Genomic DNA, 23,209 nt, shown 5'->3' on the forward strand with positions numbered 1-23,209 from the left:
CCCTCCATGGTAGGAATGGGATCATCGGAGGAGCATGGGATGATGGAGAAGACTCAACTCGTGCCATGCATGAGACTACAGCATGCATAGGAGACCTACATGCTTCCATTCATGTCCACAGCCTTGAATGTACATCATGGAAACTATAGCTCCTGCTGCCCAGGGCAACAGACGTATACAGAAGTATTTTTGGTCTGCATGCACACATGCAAGGTATGACGATTCTCTGGATTTCCATTAGTGGCCCCAGCCTGTTAAGTCCTCCAAATTGCGATCAAATGACAAGTATCTAAAAGCATCAATTATATAGACAACTCACTTCGATGGATGCAACTTAAATTTATTCAGGATTTTTGAAAAGTACCCTGCGATATAACCTACAAACATATGTGCATCCACCAGCTTTTAACCTTGTGCCATGAGATCTTAACATATCTGAAGGGCCCATGAAAAGGAAAAACAACTTTATGTGAACTAGATCATTCTGAGGTCTGAATGTCAAAAACCTAGTTTCAAGTTGTAGCATTTTAAACTGCTTTTGATGAATTTTGATGTTGAAAACAAGCATCTCTGGAGAGCCGGAAAGGTTGACATGCAAGAGGGTAAAACCCATTTACCAATATAAAATGAGAAGCTGTTTATATCACTCAGTTGAAAATGTGAATTGACGAAAGCGTTTATGAAATAGGCAGGTACACAGGGAACTCTTTACTGCATAAAGCCTAGTAATTGCAGGATGGTTAAAGTGTGTATTTTTGCTGCTTCGAGCAATGAGGTTAGGGAAGAGGAACACAAGAACAGAAACAGAATTCAAATGTAAAGCAAAGGCATGCATGCTTTACATAAAAGCATTAACACAAAAACAGACAACAGAGAACCATAAGAGGTAGTCTAGGGTACAAATGAATTGGTTTAATTAGATTAATCATCTAAAACTTTAATTGCTGGATCTTAAGAGTGAACACTTATTGAAACTATTTCAATTCCACTGCTGTAAGAAGAGAATGAATTTTACAAGTATCATAGGTAGACTTCTATCCAAGAGTGGTACCTTCCATGTATTAAAGGTTATGTTTTTATACCTCCTCCTTCAGTATCTCAAGCACACTGGCATTGAGGTTGGGATAATATTCAGTGTGATCCCAATATGGAAGGAGGATCCCAGGCAATGTAGGGTTGCAGTCTCAACTGGTTAAAAGGCAGATCAATATTCAACTTTTTAAAACCTGGTTGACAGCTTTAAATATTTATTGCTAGCATTAATCAGATGTTTTGCCATTTGCATCTCTAGCGGGGCACTTGTTGCATATGCATTATTGTGAAGTCAAAATTTTTACTTTGAACTGAGAACATATAAACACATCATAGAAAGTGCTCTCCCAAGGAAAAAAGACCTGAAAGCTATGGACTGAATTGCACACAGTTGCACTGTATGCAATCAAAATTGGAACCTATTTATAGCATGGACAATTATAATTCGTAGCTTTCCAAGCCATGGATGCTAAAAGTCACATTCCCACTAGAAACAAACAAAAATTAGATGCATGAGTGAAAAACAGCTGAGGACGCAAGCTATTAAATATATGACTGAGATGTTCAAAGGAGGAAATGTTGGTTTACAAACTTTTCCCAACCCTTCAAGTCTACTTAAATTTAGCCCAATCTAATCTAAAGAACAGTTTAAAAAAAAACAGACTTCCAAGCTTGAAAGTTTATACTAGAGACTCTTTAATAGTAGACAGGTTTGCCCCTTATTAGTGAGTTCTTTCCCTGGAGGGCCACTAGATGTGCTCAACGGCACCCTCTCAGGTTGTCTCATTACTCTTTGTGAACCAATGGCTCGGTCAAGGCTCCGCAACATTCTCCATACAGAAATGTTGAAAACCGATGGGAAAGTTGGAACAAAGTCAAGAAAAATAAATTTTGAATAAATATTATGTTAAAATTAGGTACTTAAGACCTAGATAAAAATATTCAAAGTTAGGGACAAAATATTGGAAATGTGTACAATAAGAATGGAAACAAGGTGATAAGTTGCTGACTAAAGTTTTATAAATTTGGAACGCAGGAGCGAGAGATGTGAGGAAGTCAAAAAATGAAGAAAATATGGTTATTACAAGATGTTAAATTTTATGTTTGTTTCTTTTTTGTTTGTTTTCTGTTTATTCTGTTTTTTCTCTTCACTGTATTAACAAAACTCTTAATATTTTTTTTTTATTTTTTTTAAACCAAAGTCAAGATATAGCCTATGGGCTAGCCTGGTAATATAAAAACTTTATCATACAATGTGGCTCTTCTAGACTTTAACACTGAAAAGGTTTAAAAACAACAACAAAAGCACCCAATTTCATACACCCACATTTCAAAAATTCAGTTGCCTATGCTTGCTCTACCTAAGCAAAACCGAAATATTTTATATATTATTTCATATATAATACATTAATATGTTAAAACACTCCTATTCCTGGGGGCAATCATTTATTCATAATTAATTGTGTATACAGAAGGAACAAAGGTGAGACCTTCGTTGCTTCTTCTCCAAGTTCAGTCCATTGCAAAAGGAAGTGGAGAATCAAAGCCATCTGGACCATGCACCAAGGATCAGCCCCCTTTCATCATCAGATACTACAATACATAACACTTATTTAAAGAGAGGAAATTGTTTTATGCATAGAATGTATTTCCATAGGCATTTCAGAAGAGGAAGCCCATTTTTTTTTTATTAGACAACCTTGTCCACTGACAGTTAAGATCCAAACTTCTTATTAAAAGCGACAGCCAGTTTTGAACAAAATCTGAATTTCTGAAGCAAAACTGGCCTGTGTTTTGGTCATTAAAGATGCTCCCCCAAATAGCTTTTGCAGATACGCTCCTTAAGAATGCCCTGAAACATTGCCTGAGTGACCAGTGAAGATGCCCGGGTGCTAAGATAGTGCCTGCCATCTCTACCATCTGGAGGTACACCCCAGGGGAATCCTTGAATCTCAACCATTTTCACACACTAGCAACACATCCGTTATGTTTTATCTGCCGAATCAGAATGAATTTTAGGATCCAAAAAGTTGTACTGAAAAATACTACTTTAGAGCCGTCTGGCCCCAAAAAGGCAGCTAGGCATTCCGTTTTTGTAATCCTGGTTTAAGGAACCATTTGGCGCCTAGCTTATATATCTGAGTTTCTAACACTGGTTGCAAGTTTATAGCCCTTTTTTAAATAGTCAGGCAGTTGGCATGGGATAACATGTGATACACAACTCCCATGATCCCTAGCTAACAGGACCAGTGGTCAGGGATGATGGGAATTGTAGTCCAAAACATCTGGAGGGCCAAAGGTTGGGGATGCCTGCACACAATAGCAATATGCATGGGCTTACTAGCATTGCTCTATACGTAAGAACAAATCTTACTTATCAGATATATCTGAAAACTATGTTCAACAGATTGAAAGATTTCAACCTCAATGTGTCATCAACATTTCTTCACCAAGGGCACAGAAACAGTAAGTTACTTTGCCAAAACGTTAGTATAAATAGACTTTATTGAAGTCAGTACCTCTGTACTGAAGCTGAAGATTGTGTCTACATAAGCATGTTGTAACACTTCACAACTTCTAAAAGGAATGTCAACAATTACAACGATCATGCATGCCATGGTCGATAATCACATTTTAGAAGCATTTTCAACCATTTCTAAAGAAATGCTTATAACATTGTTATATATTTATATTTATATAGAGAACTACTTTCAATAAACTGCAAAACATTGATCAGCTTTTCCAGTATGAGCTACAGTGTGAACACAAAAGGGAGGCATACGCGTTTAATTTATGAAATCAGAATGGAATATTTACTGTAAAAGAAAAATTAAAAAGCTTTCAAATAAAGGCCATTATTGAACCAAAGCAAAGAGCACAACTTGGAACTTAAGAGTTCATTTATTGTTTAAAGCTGTCCTCTTGAGCAACTTCAATTCAAATAATAAATTCAGTACTGCGAGTATTCCTTGGACTGAAGTTTGGCAATGATGCGGTCCAACTGTCTCTTTGCTTCACACTGTGGGAAATTGCTCATGTCATAATATTGAGGGGCAATTTTCACCAACCTGCCAAAGAAAGAAAGGTTTGTCACTTGTGCACAGATCTGAATATCATGCAGGCGATAGCAGTGGCCCAATTAGTATCTACTTATGATAATTAGATTATCAATCTCCTTAATAATGCCTGGAAATATGGAAATCCAGTTTCTGTATAAAAAAAACCATGCTACTGAAAAGAGCTTTTCAAAATAAAAGGCATCTCCAAGTAGTATATCTACTTACTACTCTGAAACTTAACAAAATTCAAACAATCTAAACAAAAAGCTTGTAACACGCAGTGATTGTCAGGAGGGTTTTTAAAAATCTTGTGTATATGTAATATGAAGAAAGCCGTTTTTACCATTCATTAAAATGAAAAGTCAACTTTTATTGACTTGGAATAATACGCAAGTTGGAGACAAGATTTGGATACTTCAACCAAAAGTCAATTATGTAGTTGTAAACAGTGTAGACATGAGTTATCAACAGCTAGATTAAATAATAGATAAGAGTACAGCATCACAGAAGGAATCTCTGATTGTAAGCCAAGTTCCAGGCAATAATACAAATGCATGATGAAAATATATAGGAACAATGACTCTGCAATCAGACGTTTTAGAACCGAGAGGAACAAACATTATGGCTTTACTGAAAAGCAAAGGGGCTTGTCGCAGGGCCTTTAATGGAACAAACACTTCTTTCTATTCCTTCTTTTTTTTCACATTTGGGGCTAAAATTACGAGCATCAACCTTAAAAGTGATTTATCAAAAAGCCTCAGTATTGTCAAATTCTATGAGCTGGTTTAGATGCAATATTGCCAGCCTTTGAAAACACAGCTGGGGAATTGAGAATGGGCCTCAAGCATGCATGCTCCCTTCTGTCAAGCATTCAAATTTCCACCCTGACTTCCTGGTTTTATAATCTGCCATTACAAATGAACTGGGCATATGGATAACTGGGAAGCATGTACAAACCACAGTTTCCACAGTTCTGGTTTGCAGGCAAACGACCATTTGTACAATTTAGATGTAAGCAGGATGGGTAACAGTAAGCCCAAGCTGATGATGATAACTTCTCAGTGAATCTAAGAGCAGAGGTCATTTCTGCTATTTCTCGCCTAAGGAAAAAGACCATAGCTGATGGTGGAGCGCATGCTTTGCATGCAAAAGTGTCCAGGATAAGTCCCTGGAATCTCCAAACAGAGCTGGAAAACATTCCTGCAAGAAACCCAGGAAAGTTGCTGCCAGTGAATACAGTTGTACCTCTTGTTACGTACTTAATTCGTTCTGGAGGTCTGTTCTTAACCTGAAACTGTTCTTAACCTGAAGCACCACTTAAGCTAATGGGGCCTCCCACTGCTGCCGTGCCACCGGAGCACAATTTCTGTTCTCATCCTGAAGCAAAGTTCTTAACCCGAGGTACTATTTCTGGGTTAGCGGAGTCTGTAACCTGAAGCGTATGTAACCTGAGATACCACTGTATAGGCAATACTGACAAAGATGGAACAGTGGTCTGACCCAATTTAAGGCAACATCCTAGATGCAGCTACAAAAGAAACGAGGATAATAAATGGGGGGGGGAATGAAGGTGGCATTATTTAAAGAAGCAGATGCAGAAGTCAAAAGTGACTCCTATTTCTAAGCTTTCATTCCCTTCTGGATCTTTCTGCAACATGATCTCTTCCACAAGGACCAGACTATCTATCAAAGCAGAACACACGTCTTGTTACCATTGCTTTTTTTTCAATTGAGATTTGGCTGCTATTCAATTGTCAGTCGAAATTCCATATGTATCCAAGTATTACTTATCAAGCCTAATCAAAATTGCATGCGCAAAAGGTAGCATACATGTGGCTACTGACAGAACATTAAACAAATAGAAAAGAGCAACATGGAAACATTTGTAAATGTAAAAACAAGGGGGGCACTTGCAGGTGTAATGCGAGCTTGTCCCTTAACTAGAATTAAAGGAGTGGACTGCACGATTGCACACTTGCTCTCTTCTGTTAAGACCACCATCACTTTCAGTATGATTTCTTTAGCGTCTCAACACCCTTAACCACTGTGAGAAAAGCTGGCAGTGTTTTAAATCAAGCTCTGAAATTCAGAAACTCTCCCCAGCTCCTAATATCTGTAGTAACTAGCACTCCTCAATACAAGTTTCTTTTTTAAAACCTGCTTGCTTGCTCACTTCTGCTGCTGCAAAAGATAAAAGGAACCTAACTTCTGTTTACAGCAGAAAGGCCGGGCTTTCCAACTTCCAGGTAGGCGAATGTATAAAACCAGCCACTTGAACAAGGAAAAAGACAACACGGTTTTTTATAAGCATAATTGAAACTGAAGATCCAGAAAGGAGATGTTTCAAGCGAGGTTTTTAATTAGTGTTGTTAGTGGCCTAGGGCTCCAAAATCCTTTTCGTTTTTCCTTACAGCTCTCAGGAAACTTTCATAAAAACATACATGAAAATGTACTTTTAAAATTAGTAATGTGTTGAGAGAAAAAAGACACAGTTTTGAAGAAGGTGGCTTACCATTCTGGCTTGATGTCTGTACAAGTGCGGATGTAGTTCTTCGTGGTAAGAACAAATTCGTTGTAAAGTACCCACTCCGGCTTGTGATCAAGAACTGTCGAAGGATGCAACTGCACTACCTGGTTGTCCTTCACTGTGAGATAGTGTCCTGTCCGTTCCAAATGTGCCACCTATATGGACAACATTCACACTCACGTCAGAAATGTGATGCCTGCTTATGCTTCGCCCATGATACTAAACCTCTTGGATAATCTGGAAAATCAAGGTGCTGCACTTGGCCGTTATTGCGCCAGCAACGCTCTATCAAAGCTTAGCCGCCCCAAACCGCAACTGCGGAAAAACCTTCAAACCATAGCTGTCAACGTTTCCCTTTTTTAAGGGAAATTCCCTTATTCCGAATAGGATTCCTCGCAAGAAAAGGGAAAAGTTGATAGCTATGCTTCAAACCCATACATGGCAACAGTGCATTTTCCAGCCTCAGAACACAGGCTTGAATTCTGGACAAATTACCATATTTTTTGCCCTATAAGACTCACTTTTTTCCCTCCTAAAAAGTAAGGGGAACTGTGTGTGCATCTTATGGAGCAAATGCAGGCTGCACAGCTATCCCAGAAGCCAGAACAGCAAGAGGGATTGCTGCTTTCACTGCGCAGCGATCCCTCTTGCTGTTCTGGCTTCTGAGATTCAGAATATTTTTTTTCTTGTTTTCCTCCTCCAAAAACTAAGTGTGTTTTGTGGTCTGGTACGTCTTATAGAGCGAAAAATACGGTAAAAATCTCCTAGAATAATTGGAAATGTGAAATTATAATATGAAGATAATCTGAAATGTAATGCTGTTTAGAGTCTAAAGCAGCATGTATTTATAACAACAATTAAAAGATGGGGATGAAAATATGAGCAAAAAAATGAAGCATTAGAAAACAGAGATGCAACCCTTGTAATCAGCCAACAGAGTTAAATAATTCTGTGCAAGGCAGATCTGCCACAGTTGCCCCAATCCAGAATCTCAGGTATATTCTTAAGGGTTGGATCTATAAACGCATCCCATATAACCCTCATACAATGGCTTTTGCTTGTACAACAGAATTCCTCTCCTTACATGTCCCCACCCAATTCTGTTCTGGGGGATTAAGGGTGACCCCCTGGAACATAAGAAGTCCTTGTGCAAATGGGATAATCCCTTGCTTTTAAACTCCCTGTAACTGGGTTAGATAATCTGCATTCTATTAAAATGGTAGCTCATATTATGGCTTAAACACATTATAAACCACTTGTAGGTTTCCCATGGGTTGGTCACTGTGAGAACAGGAATGTGGACTTCTGGGCCTTTGGTCTGATCCAGAAGGGCTGTTCTTGCGTTCTTGAGTGACCACTTTTAATATACAACTGGCTTTCATTCACTATGGCACAACCTGCACTTAATAAAGTAGGGATCCGGCTGTTCCACAACAGTTCAGTTGTAGAGTATAGGTCAAAACTTAAGCAAACATTAAACCAAAGCATCCAGCTATAAAAATTTACCCATATATAACATATAATTAGAACTCCCCACCCCCGGTCACATTTCTAAAATTATGAAATTTAAAAGCCTGCCTGTTTTTTTATAATCTCTTAAATCTTTCATTAAACAAAATATGTGTATTTATTTTAGAAATGAGTATCTACTCTGCAAGGAGGCAACTACCAGAGGCAAAAACTAACCAGCATAGTGCCACCAATGTAAAGAATTGCATGAGAAAAGAGACAAGTCCCAATCTTAAGGAGCCTCATAGTCTCTATTTTAACGGATGGAGAGACAGAGAGAGGGGTACTTTTCAAAATGTGCCGTTTCAGAATTTCCCTATGCTATTTGCCTGTCTATCAGAGTTGCCCAATAATCAGGTTGTATAAATCATAGCTAAATACTAAACACATTTTTAAACATTTTGAAGGGGTGGAGAATTGCAGATTTCCGTGTATTTTATATGCAACATACCTGCATGAAGTAACCAGTAACCAAAGCCTTCCTAATATTGATGTAATAGTCCCTGCTTGTGAAGTCTGTGCTTCTACGCGGCAAATTAAATCTGTCCATGATTCGTGACAGCTGTTGGCGTACATTGTCTGCAGACATCAGGGACCTGTAGTTAATGAAGTTGTCATAACACCACTGAACCGATTCATGATCTGCAATGTTAAAAAAAAGTCATGAATCATCTAAAAATGAACATTTTACCAAATTAAAACAAGTATGCAAAGAGAAACCAGCTGAATGGTCAACCCACTGAACCGATTAAAACCCCGAATGACACTGTTTTATTTAAACAGCAACTGCTACACCTTTTCAGCTGCTCTTAATTTGCGTCCGCAGTAGGTAAATAAGATTACAAGTGGACAAGAACTGCAGTGGCTAGAATTGGGGGGGGGGGGGGGAGACCAGGGACCACAAAGAAAATAAAGACTACTAAATTGCTAAGTTTTTCAAAAATTAGATCAAGGAGATATAAGAAATCTGATGGGAGAAAAGCTAAACAGTAGAAAGTCATTATCAGTACAACCAATGGGTTACTTTTTTTAAAGTTCTATACATGTCTCATTTCTAGATTTTGTCAAACCATATAAGAACAAACTAGCTGTTTTCAGGCTAAGGAGTGGCTGACAGCTGCTACTTTCTAGGAAAAAACGTCTAAAGAACATTTATTCTGATCCATTAGCACACAGGTGCAGCAGCTGGAATTATGCAATCCTAGTCCTTTCTGAATTATGCAATCCTAGTCCTTTCTGAAGGAAGCTTAGAAAAATGCACAAATGCACACAAACACCCAGTTAGTACTATTTCAACTTTCTAAAGAGGGCTACATGCACACAACCTTGGCTGTTGGATTGACCAGTGGAATTGCATGGGACAATATCCCTCTCCAGTTATTCTTTTAGAAACAAAGACACACCATTGCATTACAGTGAGAGCCGATGAGCCTGTTGGATCAGTCTGCCGCATTCCTGCAGGCTCCCTGCACAATTTAGAACCCTAATATTTCATGTGGAGAATTTCACTTTCCAAAATGTGGAAGGCAATGAATGAAGCTGGTGATGGGCATATGCCAGAGAAGGTAGGCCAACTCTCCCCCTCTCACTCTGATCACACAAGGTTTGAATGCACAAAGAGGAAGATCCCACATAAGTAAACACAAGCACTAAGTACCACGAAGCCCAAGGAATACTGCAATTTTACCAGCCATTCACATTCTTTCAATGTGGAAATGTGCTGGTATTATCAAATAGAACAGATCTGCCCTGCTGAAGAAATCTGAAGACCATCTATCTACACAGGGATATTCAAACTATAGATAAAGAAGGTGCATAACAGCTTTGATACAAATGAATAAATAGGCGGCCTGCAACTATAAAACTTCAAACCATAAGGAACACATTTTCTACCACAGAATTCTCACAGTAAAATCCAACTGGTACCTGCCCTTACACTTCTGATCTTCCATTTTAACATTAAAAGCTCTTCGCTTTTGCTTATTTCAGCTACTTGGGAGAAGAGCGAATCTATTTTGAGCTATTTTCCCATCTGACAAGCCACTATTTTCAAATTTTAATTTACAGATTATGCAAGGAAGTGCAACCTCTGTGTCAGGTAAATTCTGTGTCAGGAAGCTGAGTAATTTACTATTTCATAGAGATAGGGATCAGTTTTGACATGAAAGCCATTGATAGAAAATAAGAATTGAAAGCTAGGGTGTCATTCACAATAATTCTTTGGAAGAGAGAATTGGTTTATCTTCTCTTGTCACTGTGATCTTGGTCTTACTTCTTACATAGACTTGACTAAAGAGTGATGTTATTGGAAGATTGAATGCATTAGTACAGACAACACTCAAGAAGCAAACAATATCCCTGTGACAAAGTTATCACAAATACTCTGTCTTCTGAATGAGCACCTATCTACCCATTACTCAGTGTCATTCAGAATAATTGTAGCATTCCAAAGCTCAGGCACTTCAGCTAGCTGCGACTGGCCTCATATTCAGGAGTACAATACGTTTTGAGTCTGCATTTTAATCTAGAATTCCAGTTCACTTTTCCCCCTCCCCACCTAGAAATTCTCAGAATGTCCCTAACAAATATTCCAACTTTGAGCCATTAATGTCCTCCTCACCAATTTAACATCCAGGATCTCTAAATAACGGAAACTGATTGGTCTCTTATTAACAGAACACTCAGACTTAATCTAGCCAGGGGTCCTCAAATTCTGGCAGTCCCAGGCAGCCAAATATTATTTTCTACTATCTAGATGCAATGTCCTCTCACACTATATTACAGCAATTTTATATGGATTTTCAAAACAAATATAAATTTATCCAGAGTGAAGTTAGGGTTAAACATAGGATTTATCTGTGTTAGGCAGCATGTGAATTTATTTTTTTATTTTTTATTACTTTTGATTTGGATGATCTGCACTAGGAGATAAGAGAAGCAAGACCATAATGCTTTTCCTGATCCTCTCAGCAGTATTCATTACAACTATGATATCCTTCTGGGTAGATTTGAAGGAATGGGAATTGGGGGCACAGTATTAGACTGGTTGCTAATTCATGAGATCTAGGGTCACAATTATAGTGCCAGGGGACTGCTACACTTCACAAGCATTATCTTAGTAATCTTTACAGCAATAACACCAGGCATAGGCAAACTTGGCCCTCCAGATGTTTTCGGACTACAACTCCCATGATCCCTAGCTAACAGGACCAGTGGTCAGGGATGATGGGAGTTGTAGTCCCAAAACATCTGGAGGGCCAAGTTTGCCTTTGCCTGGTGTTATTGCGGTAAAGATTACTAAGATAATGCTTGTGAAGTGTAGCAGTCCCCTGAATAACACAGTCCAGTAAATATAGTGAAATATACATGAAAACTTTAGAATAAGTGTGAAATAGATTATTTTTGAAGCAGGTGAAGCCACACACACAAAATACACTAAAGGTTGTAATGTCCAGCCCAGCGCATAATAATATTGGCCTTATTATAGAGAATAACCACCACTCCAGGCATCACAGTTCATCTTCAAAAGCCACATATGTTTAACAGAGGCCTCAGGGCCAGTGAAGGAGAGGTGCCCGACTCAAACTCCTAGGAGCCAACTCCTAGGGGCCAAGGTCCCTTCGACTTTTACTTAGCAATTATTTAGGACCCTGGTCACCACACAAACTATATTTTACCATTACTTTAAGGTTTTGCCTTATTTTTTAGGTTTTGCTATTCCTTTGGTGCAGAGGGAAAACGTATGCTGAAACCGTGAGACAGAGGGAAGTTTTTAATGTGTGATGTCTTACAGTATTTTAATTTGTTGGAAGCTGCCAAAGTAGCTGGGGCGACACAGTAAAATGGGTGGCATATAAATAACAACAGCAACAATCTACTACGACTACATGGGACGTGGCTGGTGCTGTGGGTTAAACCAGAGAGCCTAGGGGTTGCCGGTCAGAGGGTCGGTGGTTCAAATCCCCGCGACGGGGTGAGCTCCCGTTGCTCGGTCCCTGCTCCTGCCAACCTAGCAGTTCGAAAGCACGGCAAAGTAGATAAATAGGTACCACCCCAGCGGGAAGGTAAATGGCATTTCTGTATGCTGCTCTGGTTCACCAGAAGCAGCTTAGTCATACTGGCCACATGACCTGGAAGCTGTCTGCGGACAAACGCCGGCTCCCTCGGCCTATAGAGCGAGATGAGCGCCACAACCCCAGAGTCGTCTGCGACTGGACTTAACAGCCAGGGGTCCCTTTATCTTTACTACTACTACTATTATCATCACTAGGTACTTCCTGATTTGTACACAGTCTATCATCCACTATGCCACACTGGCTAAAAGTATTTCATCCTACAGATAATCTCTCTTTTATAAGCAGTAGTGTGTAACAATGCAGTAGAGGAAGATCTACAGCAGGAGTGAATACAGACCTATCAGATTGTCAACACTATATATCAGCCGGGACCACATAACACCGGTCCTGAGAGATCTGCATTGGCTCCCAGTACTTTTCCGAGCACAATTCAAAGTGTTGGTGCTGACCTTTAAAGCCCTAAACGGCCTTGGTCCAGTATATCTGAAGGAGCGTCTCCACCCCCATCGTTCAGCCCGGACACTGAGGTCCAGCGCCGAGGGCCTTCTGGTGGTACCCTCATTGCGAGAAGAGGTTACAGGGAACCAGACAGAGGGCCTTCTCGGTAGTGACGCCCACCCTGTGGAACACCCTCCCTTCAGATGTGAAGGAAATAAGCAGCTATCTTCTTTTTAAAAGACATCTGAAGGCAGCCCTGTTTAGGGAAGTTTTTAATATTTAATGCTGTATTGTTTTTAACACTTGATTGGGAGCCGCCCAGAGTGGCTGGGGAAACTCAGCCAGATGGGTGGGGTATAAATAATAAATTATTATTATTATTATTATTATTATATTATTATTATTATTATTATTATTATTATTATTATTATTGCAAATAACTCAAGCAGCCCCGCCAGTTTCTACTTACTTTGTTTGAAAGCATGGTAGACATTCAGCAACGTCAAATGATCTCCATCTATGTGGGCGAACCTCATCTTGGCCTCATCCGCCGCTTTCTTGGCTTCCGTGGGGCGCACAAAACACTGTGGGACTAAACAAGGTTGGTATGGGCCCAACACAAACGCCCATATCGATGAGTCACGCATTCACAGATAGAGGAACAAGGCCTAGCTAGGTCAGTTCACAGAGCATAGGGCAGGGCAGGATGGCCTCCAACTGCATCTTGGACTGTCTACTACCTTGATTTGGTACATCAACACCTAACCACATCTGCAAGACAAGAGGGTTTCAAAGCTACAGAATGCCTGATTATTTTGACTAGAAGTAGGCATCAAAAAAAATATATCCTGAAGGCCATCAAAGCTCCAGTTACGTAATGGAAAGATCACGTGACCCCGGTACAAAACCAAGTGCTGATAGCTCTGCCTTGCGGTGGAGACAGTGAATTAGATCCAGCGTCCCTCCCTCAAATGGAAGAGATGCTTCTACTTGCGGAAGGGACTGATACCAGATGGAGGAAGGGGGATAGGGTTTTCACTGATTCTCCCTTCTCTCTGCAACCTCCTTCAGTTCCCACATATTCCAGGGACCCCCACCCTTTTTCTGGGGTCACAGAGGACTGCAGGGAGAAGGAAAAATAGGAGAAACCTGCTTCCCACCCTTCTAGCAGGAATGTCCCCTGGGAACTCTGGATCCAACCCAATGAATGTTTAAATAAGTAGCCTCTGGCCAATGACCAAGATACACAGCAACCCTTCTAAAACGTTACGCCGACACCTAATCTACTCATAAGAGAATATTAAGATGTATTATGCCTCTGTCACCAACAGCAGGCATTGCTATCAGCACTGGCAGACAGAAACATATGTGAATAAGCATATTTAGATATAAACGTGTATACGCATGTATAGCAGTCCAGGGCTCTGAAGTTTGCGGCAATGGTGGAAGGTAGACTGCTCAGCAGCTTTTTCAGACCTTAACAACCAAATCTGAATTTAGTGCACTGTGACTCTACTAGTGCTCTTTACACATTGAACTCTTTAAACAATGCATTTTTTTCTGATTTAATTTAAAATGTCAAAATGAAGGGTAATTAATAACCACAAGTAGTGATTTTACTCATTATAGTAGGTAAACACTCCATAAAGCAGCTCATTTGATGCTAGCACAAGCTTCTCTGACTTATAGAAATTATGTATATGTTTTTCATACATGTTTCTAAGTCTTTTCCCTAGAAATTTTGTGCAAATTTTCCACTTAAAAACTAAACACATGTGTTTAACTAAAACCAAACATAATGGATGATGAAAGAACAAGAATGAATGTCTACCTGCCATTTAAACTTCATGGTATTTTTGCTTCAGTCACAACCAAAGCTTGTAAAGGTTGCTATCACTATTTTTTTAAATAAGTAATACACACAACTTTTAAATTGGTCTATCAGCCTCCTAACTGCGCAGACACACTGGGAAAAGATTGATAACAATACGTAAATTGAATATTCTGCACAACTGCAATATGCCAACCGAAGTACTGCAAGAGCCACACTGTTTACAGTGCGTAATTTAAAAAAACTATGAACCAAAGTCTATTCTACAAAATAGAGTACTCCAAAGACAGAAAATTATTTGAATTATTTGGCTCTAAGGCTAATAAAAAGCATTATGGCAAAAAGCCATTAATTCACTGATGTAATAACTAGTATTTACAAATAAAAATTAGTTGTATTCTTACTGTAAGTTGTAGAATGAAAAGCTGTACTTTTTATCATCTGCTTAAAGGCATATTATGGCTTTAGTTTAAAGAATCAAAATTACTTCAGTTTGGGTAGCTTTGGTAAGCAGTACTATTTCCTATTTCATTTTATCTAACACTTGTGTCCATTTAATTGTTTGCACACATCTATACCCACACACCTGGAACTCAGGGTGACTTACTTCTGAGTAGACTGGTATAGTCCTGTACTCTAAACCCAGGGTGTCATGTCTCCCTTCACATTTTGCTCATTGTAATTTTGTTTACTGATTCTGTTGGCGACACTTTAGAAAGCAACATGATTTTAGAATATTGCACCTTAACAGCATCCAAGAAAATAGCTATCCCTTAGAATAAGAATTTTTCTTTTTGAAGATTGTGTGCTAGTAATAAAATACTGTAACAAATAATGAGTGCACCCATTCTTAATTTTAAAAGCATGAAGGTATGAATATTTTGTTAAATATTTGTAGAGGACAAGGTTAAAGTAAAATGTCTTCCTTCAAAATATTGACATATGCAGTTAAAGAAATTAATACTATGCAGTTGGAAGCAAGAGCTTGCATCAAGTCTTTGCTTGGTTTGATGGAAATTCATGGCATAAAAAGGCAGGCATCGACCTACCACCACCTCCGCAGATAAAAAAACAATTTACATGAAACAATTAGATTCTGCCCTGCCCAGCTGCTCTGAGTCTGAACTGTCAAAATTCTGCAATAAACATTGTAGCTTGCTTTTTGAAAAATATTGTTAATACGCTGCAATAATAAAGTGATGGGTTGTCTTACTCAAAACCTTTATCTTACTTGCCATCTTGTTGCCATCTTGTTGAATGTACAATACGATGAGAAGCTACTATGGGAAAGGTTTCAGCACATACAAAATATGTATTTCTTGCCTTACCTGCACAGATTCTGAGCAGGTTATTTTTAAAGGTTTAGGCTGGTACCCAAAGAAAATACTAGTTCCACATGTCAAACAGGGCTCCGGGCTTGAGCTTCTCAAACAGCAGCATCCCTGTGCAAACCACTTTTGAAACTGAAGTCAACTTTCAAAAGCAGCATGCGATATGGCTGGGGATGCTTCTCAAAGTTTTAAAAATCCCACTAAGCAGGCCCAAGTCCTCGGATCCATCCAGGCAGCTCTTTGGATTCCAGCCCTAATGAAAACTTGTCCACGGTAACAAAAGAATGCTGTTCAGACAAGTCCACACTATAATTTCTGCATCGGCCACCCTTTAAAAAACTGTGACGCGTTAATGCTAAGAAAATGTTTTCTCCGCCTGGCATTCCCTTTTATCAATGAAAACCCGAGACGTTTATGCTAGGATTCTTCTACAGAAAAACTGGTACATACTAGCTATGTAAGTGGCGACCACAAGTTAAAGGGCTGAAAATAAAGTGGATTATTATGACTATCAATCACTTGGTAACAAAAAAAATGGGCATAAGTTAAAAATTTTAGAGACAGAAATGAACTCCTATGATCTGGAATCCTTAGTAGGTATATTTTTTTGCTGCCGTGAGAGAAGTTAGACCATTTCACACACAATGACTTCTTTAGCTTCAGTGTTGATTTCATTTATAAACTTTACTCCATTATGTATCACGCTATACAATAACTTGGAAAGGCACAGTTCAAACTTTTTAGAAGTTATAAGTCCTGTTGCAGGAACAATAATACAAGCTTCCCCTAACTGGAGATCTGTGTTTTGATTGGCATCTCTGTCCCTGCTATTACCTGACAGCATGGCAGTAATAGATAGAATCTCATTAGAACAGTTGTAGTCGCAACTTGCTATAACCATTTTAGCCAGCTGTGGATCGAGAGGAAATTCTGCCATCATGGATCCCAGTTCAGTCAAGTCTCCATCGTCATTTAAAGCAGCTAGATAATTCAAAAGCTCAAGCGCTCTCATCAAGGTCTCTGGAGCTGCAAAAAAACCAACATACTCTTATAAATTAATCTGCCTTTAGGAAGCAAAAATGTAAGTACACTTTTATAAGCAATCTCATTTTCCATTCTGTAGCTGACAAAATCCAGAATACAATCTACCAGAAAATTAAGTTACCGAGATCTAGCCACCAAGGAATCAAATAAAACTCAAATTTGCTTTAGGGTTGTGTTCAACAAGAATCACATCTGTTTTCAGATTAGCCATTTTGGGACCGACTTACAGGTATGCTGTTCTGCAGACTCTCTTCTAGCCATTTCATACATCTGTAAGTAGGGATATTGATGAAAACTGTATTGGGCATAAAATACTTGCCAAAACCTATGGCAAGTTCTTATCTTTTGATAATTTTTTTTTGCAAGCCTTCTTCAGTCATTACTCACATCAGAACATAAAACTACTCAACAGGAACACAGGAAGTTGCCTTTTACTGAGTTACACCATTAATCCATCTAGCTCAAGAATGTATGCAATGACTGGCAGTGGAGTGGCTCTCCACGATTTCAGATTGGAGACCTTTCCAACCATACCTGGAGATACCCAGGGATTGAACCTAATGCCTTATGCAGAAAAGTAGATCTTCTACTACTGAGATGTGGCCCTTCCCTAAACACTTTAAAAGCCAAATTGTTACAATACCTTGTAACACAGGATCAACACTACATTCCAAAACAAGTTGTGGCCCAAACAAATTATGGTGACCGTTGCCTCATGCTAGATCATGGGTCGGCAAACTAAGACCCGGGGCCCGAATCCAGCCCAATCACCTTCTAAATCCGGCTCGCGGACGGTCCAGGAATCAGCGTGTTTTTACATGAGTAGAATGTGTCCTTTTATTTAAAATGCATCTCTGGGTTATTTGTGGGGCATAGGAATTCGTTCTTTTTTCTTCTTCTTTCCAAAATATAGTCCGGCTCCCACATCATGATCTGAGGGACGGGGGACTGGCCCCCTGCTTAAAAAGTCTGCTGACCCCTGTGCTAGATAGTCTGCTGTTCATCATCATAACACCTGTCTTGCATTTTATGTGCCATACATTCACAAGTTCAGCAGGAAGCTAGCAAGGCATCGCGGCTTTCATTTTTTAAGCATGACATAAGAATACGGATTAGTGACTACTGGACTCCTTTCTCATCTTTCTGTTTAGGCTGATAATGTGGTATATTCTCTTCAGGGAACAAATTTATTTCAGGCAACGGCAAAGTTCCTGACAAAACAATGATCTAGATATTGCTTATTATATTACTGCATGTTGAAGTTTTTACAAAAAACATACCTGGTGGGTCCATAAAATCAAAATGAACCAAATCATCTATGCCTAGTTTCTTCAGCTGTAATACCACAGAACCCAAGTTGGACCTTAGAATTTCAGGATAGGTGTTGTCCTGGAAAACAAATATTTTATTAATTTTGGTTTCACTTTAGTATCATATCTGTAATTTTTCCCATTATCCAAAAGCATGAAGACTGCATCCACAGCTGGAACAGAAGACTACAGCCTCAGTGGGCCATACCTGGGGTTGTAAATGTGGTACTGTTATACATGTCCCAATGGCCCAAGACACAATTAAACTATAGTTCTCTGTCTATTAATATACTTATGTTCATTTATTCAACAGGACTTAGACTGGGGGGGGGGGGGAGATCATTGTTGTTGTTTGTTACTAAATTATGCATTTTTGTGTTTTTAAATTGTAAACTACAGTGGTGCCCCGCAAGACGAATGCCTCGCAAGACGGAAAACCCGCAAGACGAAAGGGTTTTCCGTTTGCGAGTTGCTTCGCAAGACGAATTTCCCTATGGGCTTGCTTCGCAAGAAGAAAGCCCATAGGGAAATCTCCGGGGACCTCTTTTAAATGCTGGCGGTGGGGAGCAAAGCCTTCCCCCCCCCCCCGGCCTTCAGAAGAGGTCCAGGAAGGCCGGCGGGGGCCGAAAGGCTTTGCTCCCCACCGCCAGCATTTTAAAAGCGGTCCGGGATAGCAGGGAAGCGCTTCCCGCTATCCCGGACGGCTTTTGAAGGCAGGGGGGGGGGGGGAGCAAAGACTTTCGCCCCCCGCCGGCCTTCAGAAGAGGTCCTGGAAGGAGGGCCAGAAGGAGGCTGCCTGGGAGGGGGGAGGTAAAAGCCCATGGATTTTTACATTGGGTCACCCCAAATTCACCATCAGATCACATACCATGTCCATGGCTACAGCCTGCACCAAAAAAAATCACCCACCCACTGTTGCGTGGGGCTGCAATGGCGCAAAAACGGATCCACATGGATTCTCAGGATTTTTGCATTGGGCTACCCCAAACTCACCGTCAAATCACATGTCTGTGGCCACAGCATGAACCACAAAAATCATACATCCACTGTTTCGTTCAGAATATTTTTTTTCTTGTTTTCCTCTTCTAAAAACTAGATGCGTCTTATGGAGCGAAAAATATGGTAGATCTTTAAAAAAGGAATTTACACACCTGCATCTCGGTTTTGTAAGCCTTCTCCGTATACAGTCGGAAGCACTTGCCTGGCCTAGTACGACCAGCACGACCAGCTCTTTGCTGAGCAGAAGCTTTACTTATTGCAGTCACCAAGAGAGACTCGACTCTTATACGAGGATTGTATACCTATTTGATGGAAGAGTTAAGTACAGAAAACTAGTATGAGCACTGCACACTTCAAAGTTCAAATGTGAAATGTGTAAGAAGAAATCCATTCCAATAGGTGGCTTGTTAAACAAGGAACAAAACTAAGCCATATCTACTACCTATATCTACTACTATTTTGTTCACTTTCGAAGTAGAATCTACTAAGCAGGTTGGTGTCACAACTGGTTTTTAAAGCAAGAGAGAATGGCTTTTCACATGCTGCACTGGAGTTTTGTAACTAAGTGTAACTCAGTCCTCATTGACTCAGAGAATCTTAGAGCTGGATGGGACCCTGCGAATAATATGAAACTATCATACAGGACTCAAACCTGCAATCCTGGCATTATCAGCACCATGTGCTATCAGAAATATTCTTCCAGAAACTGAGGACTGCTACAACATGAACTCTTATAGCACTGGCCTACTTGTCGCAAAGCACTTCCACCTACTTTTTCTTCCACTTATGGATCCACACAATTAACCCCGTTAACCATAAAAAGTAGAAAAGACGACCAAAGGCAGGTCAATTCTAAGTAATTCCATCTTAACTTCCGGGGAAATAATCTAGCACGTATGAAAGAATCTGTGTTTACCTTTTGCTTGGCAAATCCAGGATCAATGACAAACACAACGCCATCTATTGTCAATGATGTCTCAGCAATATTAGTTGACACAACTACCTGTTGAACGATAGAATAGAAATCTCTTCTGTGAATGATACAAATAGGGCAAAAATGTTGTATAGTGATGTCAGGTGCTGCCGCACTTTGAAGCCTTTTTGTCAGGATTTCAAAGCCAGCATGGGCTACTTGAAAGCCCATTGTAATCAGCTCTGCAAAGGACTTTCCACCCACACTGTTCATTGTAACCTCCTTCAAGCCTCAGAGGTTTAAACAAGCCCTGCAAAAAGGAGCTGGGAGTGTGTACCTTAGTAGAGCTCTAGGGTGGGGAGAGGTGATTCTCAGCTTCACCCTCCCCTCTTCCGCTCTTGCCTAAATCATCCTCCTTTCCTCCCTCTCCCTTCCTCTGCCACTGCTACATCTCTGATGTCACATATTACATCAGTTATAGTGTGGGGGGGGGGGGCTTCCCCAGAATGGGCTGGGAGCCTGAATGGGAAAGCCAATGCAAATAGGTCATGCTACAGGGGTTTCTGCTTGCAAACAAGAATAGCTTTCACTGTTATTCTGTTGCCACCTGCAATATAAGCACTGCCACATTATGTAACCCCAGCTGCATCATTCAGTGTGGGTGAGGTCTCCAAACACAAGCAAGAATACCTTATTTCCAGGGAGACCTTTCTTTCAGCCCACTGCTGAACAACAATTTGGGGCATGCTAACATGAGCGGAATTATAGTTGTGACCACTCTGTCAGTTGTTATCCCAAGTCCCACACTCTTTCTAACAGCTGAAGCTGGGAGGACAAAGCAGAGCCTTGAAAGAATGCAGCTCAGAGATAAGAACATCTCATCTCTTTATTCTAGATAACAGGTCTTCAAACGGTGCAGCTGGACCCACTTGTGGGTCACGCCCTGATCCAAGGTGGGTCACAACAGGAGCACTACCACCACGCAAATATATGGTCAACAATTAAGAATTGGGTCCCCCAACGCATGTTTGGGTTAAAAGCAGGTCCCAGAATGGAAAAGGTTGAAGAAACCAGTTCTAGATCACCATACCATGTGATTACTCATTTTTTAAAAAATGTTCGGTTTCTGGCTTCTGGCTACTTTGAACTTAAGTTTGCCAAATCACACCCAAGGCTGCTTTGGCCTCGCAGGCTGCCTTGAACCATCAGTTTGAGAAATAACACAACGATCCAATTCTCAAACTGCATACTCCCATATCAATGGCAACTCCCTAAACTTCTCCTTTTCCCATCCCTCTACTGAAACTATTTCTAAAATTCTGCTTCACTGAAATCTTTTAAATCATGCATTTAAAGTTAATGCATTAATGATTACAAATTAAGTTCATTGATTTCTTTATTTTAAAAATTAAACATCATCATTCACCCCTGTTTACAGGACAAAGCTAAACGCTCCGATTTCCACGTGGAAGAAAAGAACACTGTGGAATTTACAAGTGATGAACTTAAACATCACAGCACCCTAAAATCAGCTGGAAAGACACAAAGGGTGAGAGATGAGAAAGGAAACTGGAGCACATTCCCCAAATATTAGATGTTTTAGCATGTGAAGCTCAAAGCTAAGTTCTTTTGCGATGCACAGTAACCAGATTCCGGCAATATATGCCAAGCTATAAAATGTTTACAGTGTAATTCTATACATGTCTACTCAGAAATAAGTTCCACTGATTTCAATGTGACTCTCACCTAAACGGGTATAGGAGAATAGTTTTCATAACTTTACCTTTCGTCCTATTGCACCATTTGTTTTTTTGGGAGGGGGAGGCTCAAAAATCCTCTGTTGCTGCTGCGGCGGAAGTGTAGAATATAATGGAATGATTTTAATGTCACCAACTTCAGGGCCCAGATCATCAATTTCACGCTTTATCCTCTTACAGGCTTCATCTATTTCCTACACAAACAAGAGTCCATGAAAACTTTAAACTTTTTTCCAGCTTAATGGCTATGAAAGCTTTAAAAAAGAAGAAGAAGACTTGCTACAAAACAAGTTATTTTTAAACTAATTTGGACATTTGTTGAATTTTCAATGGGACTTCCACAGCAGTCCAAGATGCCTCATAGTCTTTATTCCAATGAGCATAACAGCCTTATTTGCATTCAACACCCTTTTTCTTTTAGTCTTATTTCCTAATTAATTCTCTACAAATTGTACTAAAATTGAAATCTCTCACCCAGGAATATTAAACTGCACTCATGACCTTTTCAATTTTCAGAATCTAAAAGAAATTGATGTGCAAGATATTTTAAATAAGCCAATTAAGCTTTAATGTCACGTATCACTAATGCAATTATATGGAAGATTTGCTTCATTGTATCTAATGAGAACAAACACCTTTACAGTATAAACATAGATGCTCAAGAAGCAGCCTCCTCTCAGTCCAAGTTAACATGGTTTATGAAAGACCTCAGAACTCTTACTAAAAATTGTTTTGTATCTTCCCATGGAGACGGCTACAGTGTTATTGAACTTCAAGGTATTTATCAACAAGCTAAGATATTACTAAAGTTCTGAGGAACTCTCACCCATTAAGCTATCCTATGGTGGGAAATACAGAAAAACATGAATTGTCACATTATTACCACATTATTTAATACTAAAACGGACGAAAAAGATGAATGAGTAGCAGCAGTTTCTCTTAAACAAGACTAAAAGTCAAGATATAGTAAAGCATGAACCATGCACTTTATACAGAACTGCTACAGAAATTATGGTTCTACCACTTATTTTCCAATCAAGACTTCAAGGAAGATGTAGTTGCCTTTTGTTTCGTGGTCTATTCAACAATCTAGAATCACTCCACCTACTGATCACTTTATACGTCAATAGACCTTGCTACAAAAAAAGTCTAAAATATTAAGAGGGGGACTGGAATGGCATGAATACCTTTTTGAAATCAGAAACCTTTTTTCAGTTTCTTAGTGCTTTCTTGCAAAAAATGATTTCGATGTAAAAAGAAATACCTCTATCACTCTGGGTTAGGATGCCCCCTACTGGTCTACTAAACTAGAAACAAAAAATATACTTACTGTGTAAAGCTATGATTTAGGTATTTTGAGCTGCTGAAATGTTTAAAAAGTTC

The 23,209-nt window shown here is 39.6% G+C and overlaps 1 protein-coding gene across 1 annotated transcript in view; it reads right to left on the reverse strand.

The window, feature by feature from the left end:
* Positions 1 to 3,519: 3,519 nt before the first annotated feature.
* The window catches only part of DHX15 (DEAH-box helicase 15), a 44,578-nt gene continuing 24,888 nt past the window's right edge, over positions 3,520 to 23,209 (reverse strand). Inside the window, exons 6-14 of the mRNA XM_081876261.1 lie at positions 21,853 to 22,020; positions 20,073 to 20,159; positions 19,309 to 19,458; positions 18,128 to 18,236; positions 16,638 to 16,829; positions 13,111 to 13,233; positions 8,579 to 8,769; positions 6,604 to 6,773; positions 3,520 to 4,100 (exon numbers count right to left, since the gene is read on the reverse strand). Of these exons, the coding sequence (XP_081732387.1) occupies positions 3,983 to 4,100; positions 6,604 to 6,773; positions 8,579 to 8,769; positions 13,111 to 13,233; positions 16,638 to 16,829; positions 18,128 to 18,236; positions 19,309 to 19,458; positions 20,073 to 20,159; positions 21,853 to 22,020 (1,308 nt within the window). The 3' untranslated portion in view covers positions 3,520 to 3,982. The remainder of the gene's footprint in view (positions 4,101 to 6,603; positions 6,774 to 8,578; positions 8,770 to 13,110; positions 13,234 to 16,637; positions 16,830 to 18,127; positions 18,237 to 19,308; positions 19,459 to 20,072; positions 20,160 to 21,852; positions 22,021 to 23,209) is intronic.

The sequence above is a fragment of the Podarcis erhardii genome, assembly GCF_964252035.2.
Source record: "Podarcis erhardii genome assembly, chromosome: 9".
NCBI classification, from domain to species: domain Eukaryota; kingdom Metazoa; phylum Chordata; class Lepidosauria; order Squamata; family Lacertidae; genus Podarcis; species Podarcis erhardii.